This window comes from Eucyclogobius newberryi, unplaced genomic scaffold, assembly GCF_026437365.1.
Source record: "Eucyclogobius newberryi isolate DKJ021-1_F unplaced genomic scaffold, fEucNew1.0.hap1 SCAF_17, whole genome shotgun sequence".
NCBI lineage: Eukaryota > Metazoa > Chordata > Actinopteri > Gobiiformes > Gobiidae > Eucyclogobius > Eucyclogobius newberryi.
Genome location: NW_027315801.1, coordinates 13,470,360 through 13,496,986, shown reverse-complemented (window position 1 = coordinate 13,496,986; position 26,627 = coordinate 13,470,360). Strand labels below are relative to the sequence as shown.

General features: G+C 39.3%; 1 protein-coding gene across 1 annotated transcript in view; it reads left to right on the top strand.

The window, feature by feature from the left end:
• Nucleotides 1-9,301: 9,301 nt before the first annotated feature.
• The window catches only part of rapgef3 (Rap guanine nucleotide exchange factor (GEF) 3), a 30,059-nt gene continuing 12,733 nt past the window's right edge, over nt 9,302-26,627 (top strand). Inside the window, exons 1-5 of the mRNA XM_072449247.1 lie at nt 9,302-9,462; nt 14,018-14,062; nt 23,249-23,355; nt 23,438-23,559; nt 26,115-26,286. Of these exons, the coding sequence (XP_072305348.1) occupies nt 9,379-9,462; nt 14,018-14,062; nt 23,249-23,355; nt 23,438-23,559; nt 26,115-26,286 (530 nt within the window). The 5' untranslated portion in view covers nt 9,302-9,378. The remainder of the gene's footprint in view (nt 9,463-14,017; nt 14,063-23,248; nt 23,356-23,437; nt 23,560-26,114; nt 26,287-26,627) is intronic.

Genomic DNA, 26,627 nt, shown 5'->3' with positions numbered 1-26,627 from the left:
CTGGAGTGAACCCTGGGCCTGAGCCAATGGGAAACACGCATTTATGTTTGTTCTAAGCTTTGTCTTAGTGTTTTATAGACCATTTCGACTAAATACATTATTCATAAACAAGGCGTTTGAGTGCCAGCAAGGTATTTATCACTATTCATCAAAAAGCTAACATGTTTCAAACTAATACAGTACAGTCGCTATCTCCAACTCAACAAGTGACTGTCCTCTAGTGGACGGATGGTACAGAAAGCTCAGAAAACTACACTTTTGTTTTGTTTACAAGAAACGAGGTAAGAAAACAGAACAATCAGATCAAATGTGATGGGAGAGGGTTGTTTGGGCTTTAATTTAGGCCTTTACTTAATTGGCATGATTAACCTACAGCATTCAACATTAAAAAAATAGAAAGAAGAAAAGCCTGTACACTGACTCCAAAACTGAACTTTAATGAGACAACAACCGTGTCATTATTTATTCAGATTGAAACGTCTCATTAAAGCCTCTTCCTGCATGTTCACTGCAGTGTCCTTGCATGATGTGAATACACCTACACTGTTTTAGAACACACAGCAGTCAGACACAAAGAAGCCCCTAGTGTATTATGGTCTGATATTGATCAAATAAGATAAGATATGCCTTTAATGTCCACACATGGGGAAATTTTGGTGTTACAACGCAGGTAGATACATAGGGAAAGGACAGATAACTTATAGGAAGTTTAAAAAAAAAAAAAACCTCTTAATAGAAGAACTCTTATGAACAAAAACAAAAACTCTTATTAACAAAACTCCTGTAAACAGGACCTCTCATATAGGGAATGGAGGGAAGAAAATAAAAATAAAATAATAATAATAATGATAAAAATAGCTGGCATAAGACAAATAATACTAATAATAATGGTAAAGTAAACACTCTTATTTACATCAGTTATATGTAGATGAATATGACATTAATTGCGTGTGAGTATGACAGTAATTGCTCATGAATGAACCAAAATTTCCCCATGTGTGGACATTAAAGGCTATCTTACTCGAATATAACGGTAAATAATACAAAGGGCAGTCAAATTGTGCAGTTATACGTCACATAGGCATGCTCTGAGTTTAGTTTAAGCTGTGGTTTACCTACAGACTTAGATGTTAGTGATATGTGATGGTGATAGCGTATGACATATGAGCAAATTTCACATCTGAAGGTAAATGTAACTGTTACGCTATCAACAGATCATGAAAATAACGCATGAAATCTGGGTAAGTCATACATCAAAGACTTCCTGTGGTTGTGACTCGAGTCAACGATGTCACTGCTCATGCACCAAAACTGATTTATGAATGCAACAAAAGCCCCTCAGTCTCTACCCCATCCCCACATACGGAAGAGGAGACAGTCTTCTACATGTGAGTTTGAACCACCTGAATTCAGATCTTTATGCAGATTTTTTATTTGATAATATTTGTACAAGGTCAAATTTGGTTAGGCTACTACACGTGTCCTGTGTGATCCTGGTTTGAGCTCCGTTCAGGCCTGATTTAGACTTAGATTAGGTCTTTAATGTGGGCCTCTTGTACTCCCGATCTACTCCAGGTTAAGTTCTGTGTTAAGTCTCCTTCTTAGCTGGCGAAATGTTTCATTTTAACATTTGAAATTAGCTGTGGGTGATATCAACAGAAATTCTGACTAAATTTTGTATTGTATTAGTCCTAGTTTGTCCCTGATTTAGTTCTGTTCCTATTTTTGTATTAGTCATGGCTTTAGGCTGTTTTTTATATTTCTGTTTTAGTCTGGCATTAGTCCTTGTGTTGCTGTTTTAGTCCTTGGTGAAGACCTGTTTTAGTCGTGTTTTTGTCACTGGTTTAATCATTCTTAATCTTTGGTAAAGACCTGGTTTAGTTTCGCTCGTCAATTCAATAGAAATGTCATAAAACATGTCTTTAAATGTATTTGTTGAGGTTCAAGCAGCCTAAATAATGTAAATAAACTGTAAAATTATCCACAAACGTGATAGAATATCACTTTATATTCTTGTTTTATACTTTAATAGTAGGTATATTCAAATTTTGCATATCTTCCAAATACCATTCACAGTATTAATCATGTTACATTGCCTGCTTCTGTTTGAGATTAATTTCGATTCAGAATCATTTATCAGCCATCTATAGAATTAGAGAATTGATCTTGTTTCATATTCTATTTACCGTATTTTCCAGATTAGAAATTGCCCCGGAGTATGCAATTTACGGTAAAAAATAAATAAATACGTTACTTAAAAATGCCTTATTTAAGATAACAAACTATTGAAGGAAATCAGAAGTTAATGTTCAAGTCTAATAAATATATGAAAACTTCCCAAACAAACATTAGTATGAGTCCATTTGATTAACAGTTACTCTGGTTTGGCAGCGTGCTCTGAGGATAATCATTCTACTGATCTGCACAGATTCAGGAAGCGTGTTGTGTCCCACTCTCTCCGCTGACTCCCTGCACTCCAGCCAGAGAGGACTCAGGCACATGAAAGGAGGCTGAAGAAAGGAACACAAACACAAAGCACGGAAGCCTTTGGACCCAGCATCTCTTCTGGTGAGTTCTAACAAGTTACCGTTACGTAATAGTGACGTTCCAGTCTGTGACTTTACACATTTCAAAATAATAAGAAGTTAAATGAAATATTAGTATGACATTTTTACATTTTGTGAATGCATTTATCTGTTTGAATCACCTACATCAACAAAAACTCTCTAATTACTGGCATAAAACCTCAATATATGGAAATGTATAGCAGTTGTTGGCATGTTATTTGTTTATTCGTCTGTAACCAGTGCTGATGCTCATTAATGTTCATTTTTTGTTAAATAAACAGAAAACATTTGGTGATTTCCTCTGGCTGGATGAAAATTATCTAAATTAAACCAGAACAAAACACATTTAGATTGTTTTATACAAAAAATATTAAGACAAATGTAATGCAAATGATTGTGAAACTATTATAATAATAGAATGCAATTCACAATAATCCTCTCACAGTGACCACACTTGGGAAGGAAAAGGTGTGTGTGCCACTGACCACAAAGTTTGGGCGTAAAAATGTTGCAGGAAATCCTACTCCCATTCCCTCAGGAGCCAAGTGTAAACACAAGACAACATTAGAAGATGGACATGATGTTTACAACAGACTGAAGGCAAACCTGTGGCTTTTTTCTAGTTAACGTGTCATTTTATAACAAAAATAAGTTTTATACTCACATTAAACCCAATGCAGTTTCTATATGTCTGCATTAGAGGGCAGTGTTTATTGTCCTGACTGATTATACTATTAAGACAATTACAAATGAATGTGTCATGTGAGGATGCACCATATCATATCAGGGTGAACTGCTCTTAGTCATGGGATCTGGCACGTCTCCCAAAGTGAAGAGCTCCTTTTCTCTGATAACCAAACCACAACATGCAAACATGAACAACACTGACAACTGTAAAATAAGTGTTTGTTTTGAACATCTTTACCTTATATCTGAGGACACAGACAGCAAATGTTCATGGAAATATTTGAGAATATTGTTGTGTTCAAATAGAATTTCATAATGTTATAATTTCAGATGGACGCCAGTGGCTTTTATAACTCTATGGAAGCTTTACTGTTTTTGAAATAAATATAAAATAACTAATGATCTCTAATTGTTTAACCTAATTATTATTTCTTAGGTATTATTGTCTCAATTTCAAACGTCTAATACAGTGAATGCAACCTATAATCTTACATAAAACCTTCAACTTGAGCTGATTAAGGTCTTATTATTAGATTTAAATTGTGTGTTTAAGTGTTGCATGTTCCTCTCCATTCAGACTATTTCAGAGCAGTCTTGTGCTCCTTAACAGAGAAAAGTCAGAAGGTCTTGTGATTTGAAAAAAACAAAGTACAATTTCAGTGATAAAAAGAGATTTGAATGAGCCAGTGTTTCACTCTCAGATGGAGGCAGGAGCAAACAAGCTTAAACTAAACAATATAGCGTAAAGACATGACTAATTATTTGTATTCTACAGTTGGATCTTGTCATTCATCAACATCATAAAGTGATTGTTCTATTTTGACATGTTGATGTAATTATGCCACCGTATTTGTGATAAACCGTCTCTTTGCATGTGTTTTTGAGTCACAATAATAATCATCAAATACAACTATAATGAACCGAACAAAACGGCTTCTGTAATTACAATTTGACAAAGTAGAGGCAGTATATTTTTCTGAGGCCTAGCTGTATTAAAGTGACTTCACAGGAAGAGCAGACCTCAGCTGGAACACAGGATTTACACAAGTGTCCTCTTATGTAACGTGTTCGTTTGACTCTGGCCTCGGCGAAGAGCTGCAGGCTGATCAGAATACTGCGCTACACACATTTGCTTTGTATAAAAATACATTCCACATTCTCAGTGTTGACACTCACTTGGTGTTTGTTTCTTCTGCAGACACCGTTTAAATCGGGTCTTAAACGTCGTTATGGAGAATGTAATCAAGTCCTTATGGTTCCCACCGAGACGCAGCACTTCAGAAGTAAGTGTGCTCCTTCTTATATGTCAATAGTGTGTGTTTTTGTATCATGTATTATATTTAAGTGATCAGAGTTGTAACTTTTAACAAATAGCTGCACAGGAGAGAACCCCGAGCGGTAGAAAATGAATGAATGAACTGCACAGCTGCTTTCGACCTTGTGTGGAGGCCTTGCCACCTGTGCCTCTCTCCATAGAAACGTTGCCTGGAATGTTCCACACTATGGCTTTAAACACATACTTATTGTTATTGTTTTGTTGTTGTTGTTTTTTTCTGCTCTTTAAATCAGTAATGTTGTTAAGCCCAGCGAGGCGTCCGCTGTTGTGATTTTGGTCTCTACAGGGACAAAAAAAATAATCCATATCTCCATGGAGACAAAATACAGTTCAAATCTGTTAAGAATTTACCCTGCTCACTGTAAAAATGCACGTTTTTGTAGTGTTTAGCAATAAAAAACGCTTAAATATACTTATACATAAATGCTGACAGATAAGTTCACTGTCTTACTGTGGAAACAAGCTCCACCAGAAGAGTGACACTTTGTATCTTTAAGCTTCAGTTAATGCTGCACACTATAGCCTGCATACTATAGCATGCACACTATAGCCTGCACACTATAGCCTGCACACTATAGCCTGCATACTATAGCATGCACACTATAGCCTGCACACTATAGCCTGCACACTATAGCCTGCATACTATAGCATGCACACTATAGCCTGCACACTATAGCCTGCACACTATAGCCTGCACACTATAGCCTGCATCCTATAGCCTGCATACTATAGCCTGCATCCTATAGCCTGCATCATATAGCCTGCACACTATAGCCTGCATCATATAGCCTGCACACTATAGCCTGCATCCTATAGCCTGCATCCTATAGCCTGCATCCTATAGCCTGCACACTATAGCCTGCATCATATAGCCTGCACACTATAGCCTGCATCCTATAGCCTGCATCCTATAGCCTGCATCCTATAGCCTGCACACTATAGCCTGCATACTATAGCCTGCATACTATAGCCTGCATCCTATAGCCTGCACACTATAGCCTGCATCCTATAGCCTGCATCATATAGCCTGCACACTATAGCCTGCATCCTATAGCCTGCATCCTATAGCCTGCATCCTATAGCCTGCATCATATAGCCTGCACACTATAGCCTGCATCCTATAGCCTGCATCCTATAGCCTGCATCCTATAGCCTGCACACTATAGCCTGCATACTATAGCCTGCATACTATAGCCTGCATCCTATAGCCTGCACACTATAGCCTGCATCCTATAGCCTGCATCATATAGCCTGCACACTATAGCCTGCATCCTATAGCCTGCATCCTATAGCCTGCATCCTATAGCCTGCACACTATAGCCTGCATACTATAGCCTGCATCCTATAGCCTGCATCATATAGCCTGCACACTATAGCCTGCATCCTATAGCCTGCATCCTATAGCCTGCACACCATAGCCTGCACACTATAGCCGGCAAACTATAGTCTGCACACTGTAACTTGCATACTATAGAAACAGGAGAAATGAGTGGTCTTCATGTGTTCTCGACTGCATTATAGTACCAGATAGTTCAGCTCCACCCCCACTGCCCTTGAGGCTATCAGTTTGTCCAGTCGCCTTCAGACCTGGCTGAGGCCGACAGCTGGACGGCCTGATAAGTCTTAACTTTAACAGTTTAAAGTCTGGGTACAACCTAAGGCAGGGCTCACCAACCTTTTAGGGCCGGGACCTACTTTATGGGCACAGACTTGGCCGAGGGCTTCCCGTTCAATCAGCCTAATGGGCTTTTTTAAATTTAAGGGTATTTATAATTTATTTCTCTCTTTCGCTCTCTCCTTTTTTTGTTCTTGTTGTAACAATATAGCGTAAAACACATAGTTAAGAAGTTAAACTCAGACAAGAAGTTAGAGGTACAACAACAGTAGGTGGCGGTACATGCACTTTTTCACTTGGCTGCCAACCGCCATTAAAAGTAACAGAAGAAGAAGAAAAATGTAAAACCCAATCTTAATTACCATTTCAAACCAGTGAGTGATAAGAACAAAATAACAGTTAAAAACAATATCAGTAAATCAGATAATGTCACAGCATAAATTAAGGTAATTGTCAAAATACTTTGATTTACTTTGATTTATCTATGTAAGGATAGCGCCTTGAGATGATCCATCTCTCTTTCAAGGGGTCCTAGGGCACAAAGATGGCTGTTACATACACAACACATCCCAATCATACAACAGACACGTGACAATAAACACAATTCAAAGTTGGGGGGAAAAAATCTATTCCCGCTCAAATTTCTTTCCCGCTACTTTTTTATAAACTTTGACTTCACTGTATGGACACGATGACACCGGACACTCTAACTTTGTCCTTAGAGTGTGAAATGACCACTCTCCATGTGGCTTTATGTGTTCCCATATGGAAGCGTGTGGATGTTTCCCGTCATACGTCACTTCCTGTGCCACCAGAACGTCCCTGTTTTTGGGGGTGATTTAAGACCAGTGTTTATTGTGTTCGATTGCATATAGTTGAATTAAATGTTTGGTGTCTACTTTTTTACAGTTTATTGGTTGAGGAACAAAGTATTAAACTATAACTGCATGTCTGAGAGTTAATTTATCGCAAGCTACAGTTAGCAGGCTAACTGCTTACTGCTAACATACATGAATAACTGAATAGATTTTGGATTCCTCAATCACGTACAGTCTGTTGAATATTTATATAATTTATTGTCACGAAGCAACAAAATGGATGAATGGGTTTGTATTTCTAAATGACCGCCACTGTGTGGAGCCGTTCGTTCACTCGAAGCAGAGGAAAGCTAATGCTATTTCTTCTCAGTAGTTTAAGACTGAAAGAAGAGAGGATCTATCAATTTGTATCTGCCATTGAATGAAGCAACGGCAAAAGGGCCTGTTTGACCGGAGGCATCTACAGTTGTGAGATACTAATTGTGTTTTATGTATCAATGGTGTTTTTAAATAGACTTCACCTGATCAATTTGAGCAACAAATTAATCCGTTATTCCACTGTATTTATCTTTTTTTCAACAACTAATATTAACATCGTTCCCGTCTCACTACATAAAGGCCCGTGGAAAATTCTGAAATCAATTTAATTTCCTGTTTTAATTACCTGTTTAAAGATCCAACTCTTTGTCCTGGTACAGGTCAATTTAAGGTCATGTTCATTTAGGCTTTTATATCACATTTACACTGCTGCCCAAAGAGCAAAACATGCGACAATTAATGAACAAAAAAGGTCCAGTTGTGACACATCAAGTCTCAGTTTTGATGTGATGATTGTGAAAGTGTGAAGCTTAAGCTATTTCAAGGTGCAACTCTTGGGTTCCGCTTCTTGTCATGTTGAAGTCCACTGAGTACATTAGACCATGAATGACATTACGCTCATAATGCACACGTAGGGGCCCAACAAGTGCTCCGAGGGGCACCACCGAGGGGCACCACCAGCTTGACCAGGAGATTAGGATTGAATGGCATGGGTTATTTGTGCAGCAGCTGCACTGTTCCTTTTGCAATACAAACTAGGACTCAAGTGTCGCCTCGCTCTCCCTCCATGTGAGATGCGAGGGCCAGCCACAAACCAGAAGTATTCTAGGAACCCCGAGGAGCAAAATAGTCTTTAGTTGATGAAATGAGGAGCTGACGCCGTGGCATGCGCAAAATCAAAGTGGTTCAACTTCTTACAAATGTCTAAACCGTGTTTTCATAAATGCAACAGAAAGTGAGAATAGTTTGCAGCCTTTAGTGTTTTCTAGAGCCTCGATCTGAGCAGGAGAAGGGCTTTGGGTGACGCTGGAGCAGGGGCGGAGCAAGGCTATTTAGGGACCCTCATAATAAACTGAGTGATGAGTTGTTAATAATATTGCATCTAAACTGCACCGGAATACAGAAAATGAAATGAGTTTTGTTGAAAACGTCTTGGTCGAGGACCCCCAAACCCCACTTAGCATTGTGATTTATCCAATATTTACAAAATAAAATTCATTGGAAAAAAACATAAACAAACTTTATTCAACTTAATTTAATGAAAACACATACGTATTTGTTATAAGTACAAAGTGGGTTGGGGGCATTGGATGTGCCCCCATCTCTGCTCGGGGCACCCAAATGTCTAGCAGCGGCCCTGATGAAGCGTTTGACTGCATGGAACATTGTGCCCCCTTTTTCTATTTATCCTGACCCACGTGCGGCTCTGGGGCCAGTTAGACCAACAGCTGAACACAAATCTGAACCCTTATTTGTCGGGCTTATGTGTGCCTCATGTGTGATCTCTACAGCCGAGGAGGAGGATTTTGCTCATTAAAAAACATTTCGCAGGTATTATCACCAAACGCGTTCTAAGTCATGAAAGCGACGCGTAAAAACAATCCTGGTCTGAGTAAAAACATGCACCACCGCACGCACCTGTCACGCACGCACCTGTCACGCACGCATCTCACACACACCCCGCGTTACCAAATAGACGCGTCATCGTGTGGCACAGGAGGCGTCTCTTTCCCTCTGATGACTCCGCGTCTTCCCGTGCCAAAGAGCGCACGTAACCGCCGTAAGCGTTGTAGGCTCCCGGCGTGTGCGCGTCCTCCTGCTGCAGCGGCCCGGAGGAGGATGAGGGACACGGAGCTGCGGGGCCCCCACCGAGCGTCTTATTAGCGGGATTTGGGATTTGGTCCCACTGCGGATCCTCTGCTCGTCGTGCGCGTCTGTCCAAAATGTGAGCGCTAAAGGCGATGTCTGGAGGGGGTTTCTGCACAGACTCCGACTGGGAAAGTTGATTTTTTTTTAATCGTTTGGGACCGTGACGAGATGCATTTGTTTCGAAGTTATCACTACCAAGTGTTCCCGGACCGCCACGGAGGGGAGAAGCCGTGCATACGAGGCATCAGCTGGGTAGGACACATGGGAACAGTCCCTCTGAACTTTCCACACGCACAAATGCAATACTTTAAGAAGTATTATTCACGTGGCTTCTTGCACTTATTCATGCTTTTACTATTGTTGGTTATTGAACTTTGGTAATTGAAAGTTATTGCCTTGAACCTTCCTTGATGTTTGGAATTATTGCTACATAATAATGATAATGATCATGATGAGAATAATAATGATAATAATCCGATCCATTTTGGCACATTTAATAAACCTGAACAGGTTCCAAAGTGCTGCACAATAAACGTATAAGGCACAAAACAAATGTTGAAAAAAAAAACATTTAACTATACTCTTTCTAACCAATGCAACTAGAAAAATATAATAATAATAATAATAAACCAGCATGACAAGCTAAATATTGTGCCACAGTTAAGGAATTCCTCCCATTTGGGTTTAAATACTTGGAGGTTTAAATATCCGTCCTGTTCGGGAGGAGAAACAGGAAGGCAACAACAAGCAACTTTTTCCTTTTTATTAAATTCCAGTTATAAATAGTGTATTGTTTATTGTTCACTTTTAACCATAACAGTCCTCCCCTGTTAGGCTTTAGAGAGGACAGAGGTTTTGCCTTCAGACCACAGGAGGAAGACCGGATGGGACTAAAAGGGTTTCATCATTTCTAAATTTACTTTCGCTAAGATGACTGTAAATCTCCGCTGACTGCATCCTGCGTGGAACATGTGATGTTATGGACACACTTTGATATTCTGTGTTAATGAAGAGCAAACACCATATACTGGAGGTTGTGAGTAATCCATGCAGTGTAAATCAAATAAACAATCTACATTATTACTATAGACGGCACAACAAATAAGTCCCTAAATTCTATCAAAAAGGTCACTTTCTTTCCGTTTTTCGAATGTCCGTTATAAGTCTTGTCCAATACTTGATTGTCGGTGCAGTTTGAGTGACCCATTTTTTAGTAATGGCCTTTTTTCCTTCAGCGCCAAAGGTATCCATTTATTGTGTCCATGGGTGAGATTTTAAGGCCCAAGTACACAGTTCTGAAATCAAGTGGGATGTTGTTGTCAAATACAGTCTGTGCCGCTTTATTGATCTCATTTAATACATTTTAATGATGGTTTGGAGTTCAAAGTTAGTTTAAAGCTGTGCTGATAAGAATAAGTGTAAAATAAACTCTTGTTAAATGGGCTGAACATGTGACTCAGACTGAAATGATTTAAGATCATAATGATTTGACTCAAACCTTGTTTTTATGACTTGATCTCACACTCGCTCTGGGGGACCAAAGACATAATTTGACTTGGTCTCGAGCAATCGTTGAAATAACTGAGCTGCAGTTTTTTTAATGGATACATTTTGGTGCTTAAATGGAGACAGTGGTTCAATGGATGGAGAACATGAGGAATTAGTCAAGCAAAATATGTCCTCTCAGTTCTTATTGGTGAACAAATATTTGACACATTATCATCAAAGACAACCGCAATCACTGCAAAATTCCAGCTGCCAATGTTAGAAAGATTTACAGATGTCATTTCACCTAAATATCTCAGATATGTTAGAAGTAAAATCAAGTTTAAAGCTTCTCTATAGTAACTTGTTGAAGTTGAAGCCAGTATAACTAAAAAGCAGATTTAAGAACTTGGTTGATTTGACAGATTTTATTATGAATTTTCATGCCCAGGAGCTTGATAGTTCCCTTTTGAACAGATGGTTAAGGAAATACATGAAGAAGAATGATAAATGACCAAACATCTTTACAGACTGATGTTGATAACGATGATAACCATGTGAAGGTTCCCACTTGGTGCAGTTCCGTAGTAATGAGCTCCGTTGTTCTCGCTAATGAACAGAGAGCGGTGTAAACAAAGGGGAGGTTCCAGCTGTCGTGATTAGCCGATAGCACGCGCCTTCTCTGTCTGTTGCATTCCAGTCGCTCTGACAGAAAGCAGAGCCAAATGCCACTCGTGCGCCGACACCCAAAGGTGCCTGTCCGTCATCCTGTTTGTGTCAGGAATACTGGCTCCCCGGCATTTCTCCCCAATCTACAGAGGGCATCTGTAAAAGGATTGGCATCAGGGACAAATGAACCGAAACAAACTATTACATGATTACGTAGCAGAAGAGGTGCATTTCCATGTATAAAATCAGACGTGAAAGCCATACAATACAAACAACCTTATGGAATTATCATCCATATTTGTATTAAAGGAAGACAGAAAATCACTTAGAAGTTAATTCGTAGTAATAGAAGCAGTTGACTGTAGTAGGTTAGTGGTAGTATAGTACAATATTAGAAATAATGGCTGTTTTTGCTGCGTTATCTGAATGTTTTAACGCATCAATTCCCGTTTAAAAAACAGTCATACATACAAAAAGTCAAAATAAAAAACTTAACAGAGACAAAACCGAGCCTAGGTCAATGCTTTAGTCTGAAACGGGAAAATTATTACTAAAAATCAACCTTTTTTAAGGTGCATTATTCTAAAAACTGTAGATTTTTGTCGATTTATTTTATACTTTTGTGATTGAAAAAAAGGTACTTAAAATATGCACTATGACTTAAGAAGGTCTTAGCACGTTTTAGTGTGTGTTTCAGTAGTTTGAATCGCACACACGGGCGACAGGTGAACCAGATTTCTATCAGTCCATCTGCTCCATCTCACTCTCGGGGACAAAAACTGCATTCTTCACACACGATACCGTCTAAAGCGCACAACATTTTGATCATTTAACGGGGATACATTTGCTCTTAGAACTCAGGTGTTGTCGGGGAAAAGATAAAAATCCCAATCAGAGGAATTAGAGGAATTGTCACTATTATACAAAGAGTTCAGTGTTTTTAAAGCTGAACTGTGTAACGTTATTGTTGATCTTACTTCAATTATTGGTGCATTTTTATTACTACCTGAGCGCCCCCTGCTTGTCTCCATTAAGAATAAGACTTCTGTTGAACACTATACTTTCTAGGCAAATCAATAACCTCAACCACCAAAAAAGTGACATTTAAAGTACACCTTTAAGTATGCGTATGAGGACCAAAAATCGACACACTTTATTCTGTATTGTGTTGCTAATAGCTGTGCTGCTAATTACTATGTATTTCAAAGTACTTCAGGTCTCACTGTTGAAATACTTCCCTTTTAGAAAGAAAAGATGCACAGATAGCACCAAATAATATTGTTCCGTTTATCATTTGCTGAACGATAAGCTGATAAGGTGCAAGAATGTTTTTTTGTCATGTTCTTGGTGCGCAAAAAATGTAGAAAAACCTGCATTCTAATGGTGAGAGGGCTTATATGATGGAAACGTTGTTTCTATTGCTGCTGTATAACACAAAACATGTATAATATTATCTCCATGAAGAACGCACCGTAGTATGGTTTTACCTTTCTATATCTGCAAGCGGAATCTGCAAGTGACTTTCCACCTCCTGAAAATGACCTTCTGTCACTTTAAATACACTTGGAACAGTTTCAGTAATAGGTGCGTAGTAGTTAGTAGTAGTAGTTAGTAGTTAGTAGTAGTAGTAGTAGTAGTAGTAGTAGTAGTAGTAGTAGTAGTAGTAGTAGTAGTAGTAGTAGTAGTTCGTCGTAGTAGTAGTTCGTCGTAGTAGTAGTAGTAGTTCGTCGTAGCAATAGTAGTAGCAGGTGCCGTAATGTGTCAGTAGTAGTAGTAGTTCGTCGTAGCAATAGTAGTAGCAGGTGCCGTAATGTGTCAGTAGTAGTAGTAGTTCGTCGTAGCAATAGTAGTAGCAGGTGCCGTAATGTGTCAGTAGTAGTAGTAGTTCGTCGTAGCAATAGTAGTAGCAGGTGCCGTAATGTGTCAGTAGTAGTAGTAGTCGTAGTAGCATTAGCAGGTGCATTAAGATAAGATATTCCTTTATTGTCCCACATGGGGAAATTTCATTGATGCAACGCAGGAAGATACAGAGGTAGATACAGAAGAAAAGAACAGATCACTTATAGGAAGTTTGAAAAACACTCAGTAGAAGATCTTCTATAAACAAAAACTCCCATAGATTAATGTGTCATAGCAGTAGTAGTCGTAGAAGCAATAGCATTAGCAGGTGTAGTAATGTGTCAGTAGTAGTAGTTGTCGTGGTAGCAATAGACTTAGCAGGTGCAGTAATGTGTCATAGTAGTCGCAGTAGCATTAGCAGGTGCATTAATGTGTCAGTAGTAGTAGGAGTAGTTTATTTCTGCTATTTTCGAATGCAAAATTTGTCCAAGTTGAGAAATACATGTACTATTGTGTCTTTAAAGTACTAGTGTTGTGGCAGTCTTAAAGTTGTGTCCTGTTCTCATGCGCTTTGCCTCCCACTCGCTCCCACCTCCGCCGCAGCAGACAATGGCATCTCCGAGAGCTGAGATAATGTATTTGTTTGACCTTATGAGCGAAATAACGACAGGTACTATCAGAGTAAACCAGCAGCTGAATATCATGCAACGTGAGATAACGGAGGGCAGATATCGCACTGCTTAAACGTGTTATCAGTGTTGTTTCAGGTTAAAGCCGTTGTCTGATCAACTCTGTGTCTGCTTTTGGTTTTCAGACTCCACTGCCCGAGGCTTTGGATTCGAAAGACACCATGAAGCAGGTGTGTATGCTACAGACTGACCTCGGAGCGAAAGGCCACTGACCAATACGTGTTCTATTAAGAGTTAAAAAGAGTAAGAAAAGTACCTGAATGACTAAATTTGGTGGTGTTCAGAATACAGTTACTTTCCTAAAATTAAAAGATTACGCTGTGATAGTTGATCTTGTAATTAAACTTCGAACTGCACTTTTTTAGAGAGAAGAAAATAATAATAGTACTAAAGATGAGCAAAATAGTATGTCTGTTTGCCGTAACCCGACCGACCCGGTATGAAACTAGCCGACTGGAAGAAAAAAAAATCAGCATTTTGTTGAAAAAACGTCAAAATCTTTAATTTTTCAATTGTTTCGCCGACTCACCGACCGGCCTTTTCGAAACCGCCGTGTCGAAGATTTTTATCATGTAAACCCATCTTTTATCCCAAAGGACTGATAACACATTGCACATCACATGTGCGTCTTCATATTCAGTCCTCCGCATTAGTCTGAAACAAAACAGAACGCGCATAACTGTCGTTATATTGCCTTTTACAAGTTAGTTTGCCTCTGTCGGCGCCACTGACATGTCCATAGTAATGTCACACTCTATCACGGTGTAAAATTTGACTTACGTCTGGGATTGAAACACGCCCAGCAGCGTCATCACAACAAACATGGCGGCGCCTGTGTCCCCCACCTGTTCCCCCCGCTCGCCTTTGCTACCAAAATAAAGGATAGTGGCGTACAAAAGGTCGATTGAAATATCTTAAAATCGTGATATTTAGTCTCGTGATCGGTCAACTGTTGAGGCCTGACCCCTGGACTGTTGAGGCCTGACCCCTGGACTGTTGAAGCCTGCAGAACAAACCGTGTCAGACGGATAAGTCGTGTTTCTACCCTCATACTGCATAATGTAACTCGTGAAGTATTCAGAATTTTGTACTTTGTTTCAGTACTTTGTTTGCTGCATGTAACGGAAAACACTACAAAATATAAGCATAAGTATTTATTCCAACACTGCGGATGTGCCGGCAGTAGTAGCAGCTGTAGTATCCAAGTAGTACAGTAGTAGTGGAATTAGTTGTAAGTAGTAATCCCAGCAGTACCAGAAGTAACCAGTAGTAGTGAAGGAGAGTGGTAAGAAGTAGTATTAGTAGTTGTAGTGGAGCAATAACTTTAGCAGTAGGCGTGTGACTGTAGTTTGAGAAGTGGGTTGTATTTTACATTGTGTTTTATTATCATCAAAAACAAATTAAAATGACAATTCTAAGTTCATGAACACAAACGATATTGTCTTTTAAATACATTTCAAAGTCTGAACTCTACTAAACCACATTCAATTAAAAAGACCCACGATGACGATCAGAAATGACTCCGTAGTGATTCAAATTTGGTCAATTGCTCTGCCCTTTTCCAAATGACACTATGCAACAAAAAAGTGTATATTCATTCGTCTAAAAAAAACGACTTACTAAAGGCTTTGCTCGGCCAATTCAAACACAATTTCTGTAAACAGTGCCAATTACGGTATGAAAATGTGGCGAGTTGCAGCTTAAACGACCTCTGCCTCCGTCGAGTGCAGCGCTCGCATCCTCTCAAACTGCTGAACTAGGGCTTTTGTTGGTTTAATATCCTGCATTAGCACTGGAGCGAGCCTTAAAAACACATTCCTGTCCAGGCATTTCAGTCACAAGGAGTGTAAAGGCCACTCAAGGTCCCGCACGCTTGACCCCCTCCACGCACACACACACACAACACACACACACACACACACACATACAACACATGCACACATACAACACACGCACACATACAACACCCACACACAACACACACACCCTCTAAGACGCCTTTACCACTCAGACCATTGTGTTATCGCATAGTTTTAACAGCTTCCTGAAGTCAGATTCTTTACAATAGCGATAGAGTCGACTCTTGACACGGAAAATGAATCCACTGCTCAGAGAATAAAGGGGAAAAGACAAAAGAAAGATGTCTCACAAAGTCTCACAAATGTTAGTTTTATTTGCAATTATTGTGAGAAGACACATTGGTCATATTCAGACAGATTTTCCGTCTGATTTTCTTTATTTTGCCTCTTTTCCATATGGATGTTGAGTTTTGGAATATGGATCAAATACAATTACAAATCTAGAGACCAGGGATGTCGGGATCAGTAGGTTCATTGATAAACGAATCGATTTGATCCGGTCACAATACAATCGTAAAATAATAAGAATCGTGACAATCGTAGGCAAATGAGTCGTTTCAGTTCAATCAATTTGTACTACAAAAAACACACGTAAAGTACTATTTATCTTGCTTTTTAGTTTGATTTCATAAAACTTGATTACAACATTTGAAATTTTCAATCTGGAATAATCCATTTTTTTGTTTCTTCTCACGATAATCCCAACACTAACATGTGATATTGTTACAGTCTTGCACTACACTCGGGTCTGATCCTCCACAGCCCTGTCCCTCCTCCACATATTCACACATTGTCCCACTTTTCACTGAATCCACACGAATGAAATAAAAAAAAAAACTTGATAACATTTTCATTGCAAAAATCAACACTTTCTCGATGTCCTGACTTCCTGGTTTGTAATAAAATGGCCGCTTGCGAGTCCCGTTTCCCTTGATGCATATTGATTGGTACAAACTGGAACTCGTATGGCGTTATTGCACTTATCACCTTTTAATCTCCATTTCCCACAGCATTGTCCCACTTTTACTACAGTTTGCAGTGGTCACCAAACATAGGTGTCAGTGATTAGTGGCGGTCAGGAACATGGTGCAGATTGGCAGTTTTGCATCGACCCAAGCCAGAAGCTGAAGGAGTGAGAAGTGAATTAATACTGTGAAGACAAATACAAGCGTAAGGCCGTATTATTGTCGTACTTGATCTGTCCGGGAAGTTTTACAAGACAAATACATGTGAGCGCTGAAGAGTAAAGGGACCACACAGAACATCAAAGCAAGTGGAGAAAGCATAATATACAGTGTAAATGAAGTATTCTCAGAAGTGGTTATGCAGTACTTTTTTAGAATAACAGTTCAGACATTTTTATTGCAAACCATCAGAGTCGTTTAGTACCAGTCACAACCACAACTTGAGTTTCCTACAACAGCGAGACAAGGCAAGAGGCATACTACACGAATACTGCAGTAAGTGTATCTGCAACGGTGCGTACAGCTATTTTTACTCAAGTGAATTAAGTGTGTAAAGAAAATGTTCCTCAAATCTTTAGTTAAGTTTAAAGGTGCACTATGGTGGAGAGTTGCATGTGCTTTTTCCATGGAAATGTTTCACAGTATGGCATTAAAGTTATTTATCAATCAATCAATCAATCAATGTTTAATTATAGAGCACGTTTAAAAGAACCAAAGCTCTTTCTTACTGTGAGTGGTGTCGCCTCTCCACAGAGCTCGCTTGACCAAACGGTGGGACATGAAACGGTGGGACATGAAAGCAAAATCAAGCAGGTGGTGGACCCTTAGTGCAACTTTAAGCATTACTATGTTCAGGACAAAATAATCTGACTTAGAGCCTGTTGTTGGAGTTAAATATACAACTTCACTACTTTTTTAAAAATTCATTATTAATTAACTTTTATTTAACCAGGTAAAACCCCATTGGGATTGAGACCTGTTTTTCAATGTGACCTGGGGCAAAGCAAAGACATCACAGCAACACATTTTAAAACATTACACCTTTTAAAAGACATTTAAGTAAAGAAAACAAAATGTACATTCAAAAGCACTTAATTTTTTTTTAAAGATTCATTTTTTTGCCTTTTGAAATTAACGGAAAAACCCCTGTTTGAGACCATTTCACACAATCTCTACTGATATAAGTATATATAAGTATATACTGATAAGAGCACATGAGCACAGGGCAAAATGATCCTCTGATATTTAAAAAAAAATTGAGTGTAAGAGTGTTGGAGAATGTACTTTTTTACTTTACCCCTGCAATACTGCAAAGAAACATTGAGCATACCTTTAATCAAGTACTAGGAAAATAAATCTGTTTATTGAAGTATTTTTTTCCGTTTTAATGATATTGATGTCCAAAATCCTCCAAAATGTTATTCAAAACGTAACAAATAGCCTTTTGTACGTTCAAATACTTCAGTTTCACCTTCATTTTCAAACCTGACATCGGAGAACACTGCTGTGGACCGTCTGATCAGCTGGATCAGCTGCAATTCTTGGTTTATTTCTCCAATGAAACTACTGTTCCCGGGCTATAAAACACAGTCCACAGTTCACTTTGCAGTACAATAGTGTTGGAATACTTCAGTGACCTCTGTCCAGTGGATAAAGCGGGCGTCAGACCCACAGAGCTTCCCCGTCCACTGCTCCACGGCGCTCTCATTCATCACTGTCAGATCTTTATGGAGTGTACTCTGTGTCTTCATCCCTGCGCCTGTGGGAAACGTCCTGTCGGCGCTGTAACACGACTCCGGCCTACGCTTCACCCTGATAACATTATTAGATAGTTTACAAATGCCAAACAAAAGAAATTGAACGGCGAGTCTCCACGCAAATCCCAACTGTAGCGTTCTATTGTGCGTCGCACCAAACGCTCAGACCTCAACAGATCTGGGTTTGGTCAGATTGTACTCATTTGGTCCTGGTTTGACCCAGAATGAGGTGTTAGTTCTAGTTTTAGTGTCAAAATGGTGTTTAGGTCAGATATGTTACATGTGTTTATGAGCAGAGCAGATGACTGAATGGTAAAAGTTATGTGAACAATCTTGTTACATCATTCTAAGAAATACTTTAGCTGGAATCTACCTGATGTACTCATACACAGGATGTTTTACTGTATTTTTATCGTGATGAATTAAGAAGTAATCCCGATTATTGAGACTGTGACTAAACAACGGTGAAATCTTCAGTTTTGTTTAGTTCCCGTGGTCTAACGTGTTACTGTTCCTCGAGTTTGTGACCCGCTTTATGAAACTGAACTTTCCGAATGACAAAATAGAGTTAAATTTGACAAAAACGGGCAGATAAAACGGGTTATTTACATTTAGGTCTATTTTGTCTGGAACTAAAAGACTTAATTTTGTTTCGAAAATTGTCATGATTATTATTTTTCTTTTCTTACGACCTGAATTATCACAATTATTGATTCATCTGATAAATTTGACAAGAGATACAGTAAGATTACAACATTTTGGCAGGATTATTTTTGCTATAGTTGGATAAGAAGTCGGATAAGAAGCAGTAAATGGTCATTCTTAGAGCTGAATTCATAAATATCTTGTACTTAGAGGTGGGAGATAAACCTACCCCAAAAAGCATCAAGTGTAATGACCTATAATCTCATTTACAGACACATTTTAGCACATAAAGTAAGACTGGAGATCAACTTTTGGTATATTTAGTGCAGAGTTAAAAGTACTAGTGGCAGTAAGTTGTTGAATTAGTTGAATATAACGCACTTTATTGTGAAAAACTGTGACGTATGTGGTGCATTGGTCGGTCATTTGCCTCTGAACTAAAAGTCAAGTCCTGATGTAGATTTATCTGGCACAGTGAAGTATCACCGAAGTCAGGGGCTCTTGCTTTTCCACGATTCATCACCGCTGGCAGGTAATGCATGTGTAATCTGTTTGGATGCTGACATGTCTGAGAATGTGAGTGTGGGAGCCCGGGGGAAAGGAGGCTTCTGGGAAATGTATTGACCTCCCCGTAGTTTAATGCCAACAGGGCAGAGGAGAGCGCCCGGTGCATCTGTTACACCGTCAGTCTGGGAACGCCTGATGCAGACGAGACGTAAGAGCGTGCCACGTTTTATCATTAATTGTGTTTTATAGATTTGACAAAATAATAATAAAAAGAAGCATGAATTTATCTAGTTTAGTCATAATTATCATGGTAATTTCTGGAGATGAGACGAGACGTGAGATCAGGTCAAGATTTAGACAAAGATTATAATAACACACAATTGAAATTAAATAAATTAAATAAATTAAACTGTGCCGCCACACTGTCTTTTATTGATTTTATTATTATTTTTTACATATTGTCGCTGTCTTTTTTGCATTGTCTCAAGAAATGAAACATGGCAGCGTTAACTTTCATCAAGTCACATCACTATTATCTTTTTAATTTAGTTCATATTACGCCGGGGGGAAACGATTTGATAACTTTGACTGGATAAAGCTGATGAGAACGGAAAAGATTAGAACGTAATTGATGTTAGCGTGTAGAAGAGGAGCAGAATTTGTATTAAGATTCTAAATTATATGACGTAACAGAGAAATTAAATGGTAAAAACATGCCTGCTTGCCTAAATGGAGATGTTATTAACTTTGCCTGGAACGTTCCACAGTACAGCATTAAATATGTCTTCTTTTAGCAATTAACCTAAAAGTAACGCAATGAGCTAAATGCAAGAACGGGAAGTACAATGCCAGACTTTGGAACAATTCAGCTGAAGCAATATCTCCATGGAGACGAGCCGCTGACAGACCAGTGCGACTTTAAGTATAGCTGAGAATGTGAATAAAATGATACTCGGCACGACGCATGGTGCATTTCTATCCATAAGCACAAGGGTAAGTTTGCCAGGCTGACGTGTCGTTATTTCAGGCCGTACGTCAGATTTAACGCGTGGGTCTGAAGTGGGAGCTAACAGGGCCGTGTGTTTGCCCGTAAATACCCAAAGGGCAAAGGTCGTGTTATGGGACAGAGGACAGTCACAAGTGTCTTTATGAGCTTAAATGACTAGTGTCTTTATGAGCTTAAATGACTACAAGCTTGTAAAGTGAAGCTGTAAAATAAAGCATTTAAACCAACTAATCTCGAGCATAAGTTTATCTTTTGCCTGCGTAAGTGTATTTTAGGCAAGACGTGGTATCTGAAATTTGCAGTAGAAAGTGTATGACAAAAATGCAGTATTAGAGGTCAGTATTAGGTTACATGTACTTTATTGAATACACTGTAGGATACATCTGCAAGTTTTTCCTCCAAAGATTGACAGGGGAAGCAGCCTGTCAATAAAAAAACTTCATTATAAATATAATAAATGTTAATATTTCTCAGCTGTATGCATTTTAAACCCCTTTTCCCTTTGAATCCAACATGGAACAATTTCAATTAAGACTATCAGAATTTTCGCATGTCCTATAACTCTGCTCGGTGCACTGTATCATTCCTCACCAACTGTGTCCTGTCCCGCTGTATATAACAAATAAAACAATGATATGCTCTGTACTTCCATATTCTGAATGTATGATATGTTTAGGCTCACAGATTGATTATAAAACCGCAGTAAAAGTTCACTCGGGGAGGCAAACAATACCCCTGACTCATGGCAGAGGGCGCTCCTGAGCCCGTGGACGATTGTGCTCTTCTTCGTTCTTGAACTCGTTTATTTCTTATCAAAATGTAAAGGTAAGACCAGAAACTTGTATTTATTTTGGCGTGAAATAGGTGCAATTGGAATTAATTTTGACCTGATTGCTTTTTCGGGTTTGTTCGTAAATCTGACTCTGAAAGTTTCTTGCACCTCTCCTTCGGATTGGTTTTAGTTTCTCTCATGTTGTAGTCTCTTTTGCATTATTTACGTAATTAAAAGCTTTGGTTTTTCCAACTGCATGAACTTCAAATCAGATCTTACGTCCTGACAGTTTTCCCCACATACATTTTTACTCTATATACCGGTACTAGAATTTCCTAAAAGTTCTGATTTGATTAGCTTTTTGAGTCCTATCAGTTTTAAATTAGAGCAAAACCAGGTCTAAAATGAGACTAAATATTCCTATACAAGGACTAAGCCAAAAGAGGACGATAATGTTGCTTAAATAAATTAGCTCTTAATTAAAGAAATAATTAAGCTTCTGCGTACCACCTGAAGGACCACATTTTGAGAACTGATGGTACATCTGATGGACTCAAAGTAGCTGAATAGGCCAGTATTTGACAAAGAAAAAGGACCCCCAACCACAAGGGGTCAGTAAATCAACAAATATTCATTTACAAATATTTTCATGGCTAGATGTCTTCAAAAATAGCCCTTTTATGCTGTTCTTGTTGAAATCTTACTCTTTACTAGTGTTTGAGCTGCCAAACGCCTCCCCCAGTTTCTCTTTTTACTATTGCGTCTCCTTAAAACAGACAAACTCCATCATATTTTCAGTCTTAACCCTTGACAAAACCTCTACAACCTCGAGGAACGGTCCAGTGAACAAACGGCTGCTGTCTGCGCCACTCCTGGAATCACAAGACTGCAGAGCGCTCCAGAAGCAGACGCGGGGCAAAAAACCCTGTCAATCATTAGACCCACGGCAAACATCGCTGCGTAGACATTAATCTACTTTTAATTTGAACCCAAGAGTGAAAAAGGGACAAAACAAAGGAACACTGCGTAGTCGATTTTGTCTGCATCACTGACTATTTGGGAGGATTTGAAAGCGTTGGCATGAGAGTATTTCAAAGGGAGTTGAGCGCAGCAGGGTGGTCGACGCTTCAGACGTGTAGTGGCTGTAGGAGGAGCGGGAGAGCTTAAAATGGCAGATTTTCACACATTTTTTTAACTCGCAGGAGCCCACACATGCACAAAACCGCCATACAAAATCACAAAAGCTACATTTACGCTGTTTGTGTTTGTAACGCTGTGGGAAAATGCAAGAAAACAACTCCCAGCTCACACAAGACACAAGACACTGCACATATCTCGCACCAGTTTACCAGTTTTGCTTGCTTATTAGAGATGTAGCTGTAATAGTCATTTTTTCTGTTGTAGAAATCCATGTACTGATGTATTTTTATTATTACATTCTCCTTCGCAAACCTGTTTTACTACAATCTGGATAAGAGAGCAGTGTAATATTCATACAGCGATTTATAATGTGCATCTTTTAAAGCAGAATGAAGAACAAAAGGAAATGCATAAACAACATAGAAAGCAAAAGCACTTTCCTCTTAAAGAAGGACTAGAATGAAGACATCTTAAAGCACACAACTGCAATCCTTTGTTTTATGTCGCTAAACACTAAAGTTATTGCACTAAAACATTATCAGGCATTTTTAGATGGACATATGGAAGAGCGTCTTGAAAACGCAGTTGATATTGAGTAAAAAGTTAGATACTGCCGCTTTAATACTGTTAATTGTTTCATATCATTATATTTTTTACATCTTTACACGTTAATATCATGCAGTAATGTGTTGCTTTGTCCCGCAGTTTCTTTCAGACCGAGTGGTGAAAGCGGCGAGGTCGGTTTACTGCGTGATCCTGGAAAAGAGCCGGAGTCTGATCAGAGACAGGAAGCATCACCTCAAAACATACAGGTGCACAACGGCGTCCGCAGTGACATTTCGTGAGACGACGTGACGCGATAGCGACGCCCTCGTGTGTGTGTTGGTGTTGCAGACAGTGCTGCTCGGGAAAGGAGCTCATCGATTGGCTGATGAAGGAGAACGAGTGTCTCCAGTCCAGGAGTCAGGCGGCGGGGATGTGGCAGGTGCTGGTGGACGAGGGGATCCTGTCACACGGTAAAAGATCAACTCTGTAGAATACTTCCTCAGGCTACCCCAAATAAATTGTCTGTTTGCTGTAACCCGAGTCAACATTTTTCAAGTGGGTCGGACGGTAGGCAAATTCTTATTTTTTTTTACTTTGAAGGCAAAAAAAAAAGATCCAAAATTTGCCATTTTTTGAGTCGGAGTGACCACCAGGGGTCAGGCTTCAACAGTCAATGACGGAAAACGTCTCTATCAACCCGATCGGGAGACTAAATCTCACGATTTTAAGACATTTCAATCGACCTTTTGTACGCCGCTATTCTTTATTTTGGTAGCAAAGGTGAGCGGGGGGAACATGCGGGGGACACGGGCGCCGCCATGTTTGTTGTGATTTATAACAAGCGTGATAAAAGTATTCGACACGGTGGTTGAGGGAAGTCTGGTCGGTGAGTCGGCGAAATAATTGGAAAATAAAAGAATTCGAAGTTTTTTCTACAAAATGCTGATACATTTTTTTTTAGTCTGCTAGTTTCACACCGGGTTGGTCGGGTTACGGCAAACAGACATATTATTTTGCTCAGCCTCATGGTGAAATGTGTATCTGTTCATTTTAGGCAAGGCAAGTTTATTTGTAGATCACATTTCAATACACAAGGCAATTCAAAGTGCTTCACACAACAGGAAAAATGCATTAAAATCACAAAGAAATTACAGACTACATACATAGCATTCCAGACACTCTTTATTCCCATATTTATTTGACATTGCAGCATGACAGGTGTCTCCGGGATGGACACATCACTTTTAGATTGATTCTTTCCCATATGAGCGCGCTATCTGCAAACTGCACTCGTCTGTGCTGAGCGTATGTATCTTTTTCGACAACTCTCTCGTCTTCAGGCTTCAGAATAACAGAATGATCAATAAACATCACCCTTTATTCAAGTGCACTTTGATTTCTCTGTTCAAATATCGCAGAGTTACGCCTTTATGGAATAAAAGTACGGCACGACTAACACGCAGTAGTGAGGCTGTTTATTTCACTTTTATTGTTAGGCCCTCATGCCTAATGGTCGGTGGTTCAGTCCCCGGTTCTTCTAACCCACAATGCTGTTCTGTTCTTGGGCGTTTGCGGTCCGTATAGTTTGTGATTGTGATTCATTTAGAACACAATCAAACTTCTCTCACCTCAGATTAAGACCAGCCTGATTGGCTAATTCACCTGTCAATCATTTGAATTTGGAGAGATAAAACCGGTGCCCAGATTGAATGGCTTTGTAAAGAATTGGAGAAGCGTGTGTTCTTGGCTGGCCAGGCAGGAATGTTCGAATTGGATTCAAATTTTAAAAAAATATTGAGATCTCAGCATAGTCCATGTGCTAGCCTTTACACTTTATACTTTTACATACCATATTTGGTTAGATTTAGAGTTTGAAGGTCATACATATTTGTTCCCACTGAATCTCACACAACTGCACACTTAAATCACCTGAAGATTAGAGATGGTCAAAAAAATCCATTAAGTAGCCAATTTAGCATGTCTCATTACCCAACGCTGCCAAATGGGCTCTGTTTTGGCTGATAAGTTTCCAAAAGTGTTTGTAAATGTGGGTCAGACTGAGTGAGGACCCAGCAGTGTCCAGTGTCCGGTCAAGGGCCCCCCTGAGCCTGGAGGACCCGACACTGTCTGCGGAGAGAGGCCCACTTCAATCAGTACACACCAGCTCCTCAGACGCTTGTGATTACAGTCATCAAAGCGTTTGGATAATGTTGTGTGATTGTGCTCTACCAATCAGCTCCAGTGTTCAAAACGCTGAAAATACTTGAATTCAAACTAGTCATCTTGATCTGAGAAGAGTCGTATTTGACTTTTTGGATTATTTGACTCAATATTACCATTAGTTTTCCTCGTACGGATCAATCAACGTTCTCGATTTGATCAGATTTGACCTTATTTAACTTTGTCGTTCAATATACTGTATTTTCATAGTTTTGGCCGGGGTGCAACTTATACTCCAGTGCGACTTATATTTGTGTTTTTTCTTCTCTATTATGCATTTTTTTGGCTGGTGCGACTTATACTCGGGTGCGACTTATGTATAAGTTTTTTCGTCTCTATTATGCATTTTTGAGCTGGTGCGACTTATACTCCAGTGCGACTTATATATGTGTTTTTTCTTCTCTATTATGCATTTTTGAGCTGGTGCGACTTATACTCCAGTGCGACTTATATATGTGTTTTTTCTTCTCTATTATGCATTTTTGAGCTGGTGCGACTTATACTCCAGTGCGACTTATATATGTGTTTTTTCTTCTCTATTATGCATTTTTGAGCTGGTGCGACTTATACTCCAGTGCGACTTATATATATGTTTTTTCTTCTCTATTATGCATTTTTGAGCTGGTGCGACTTATACTCGGGTGCGACTTATAGTCCAGAATATACGGTACATTTTAGTGAGTAATAGCACAGATCTCGTATGAGTGGTGTCAAAACATCGCCTCAAAAGTCAAATCATTTCTTTAGATGGACTTTACGCTCTTCACTTCAACATGTCACGCTGTTGTTTTTCCCCATAATGCAGTGAAGCAGGAGCTGAACTTCCTGGACAAAGACACACAGTTCTACCGCTTCCAGGATTTCGGGCTGAACCACGTCACAAACGAGAAAGTTTCCGACGAGGACCTGCAGGAGGCGCTGTCTCTGCTCGCTCAGCTCGGGCCGGACGCTTTGCTCACAATGATCCTCCGCAAAAGGTCTTGAACACAACACAAAACTTGAACAAACATGAAGGATTTGATTGAGTTTGAGCCAAATTGGGATGACTAAAGTAAAATAGTCGGGAAAAAATACACCTAAATATAAATATCACATCATCTTTTTAATCTGGCGATTTTTGTGTAATCTGTACTTTATTTTGTCATTCAGAAAGTTCAATTTCTTAAAGCAGGTCACAAACTGAGGGAGATTTCACTTTGTTAGGACAAATTGTGCCGTTTTATTCTCACAATAACTCTATAACGCTAACATTTCATATTGTGGCACCCCCAGTTCTGACTGAATTAAAGCGATAACGTTGATTTGAAATCCTTCCCTC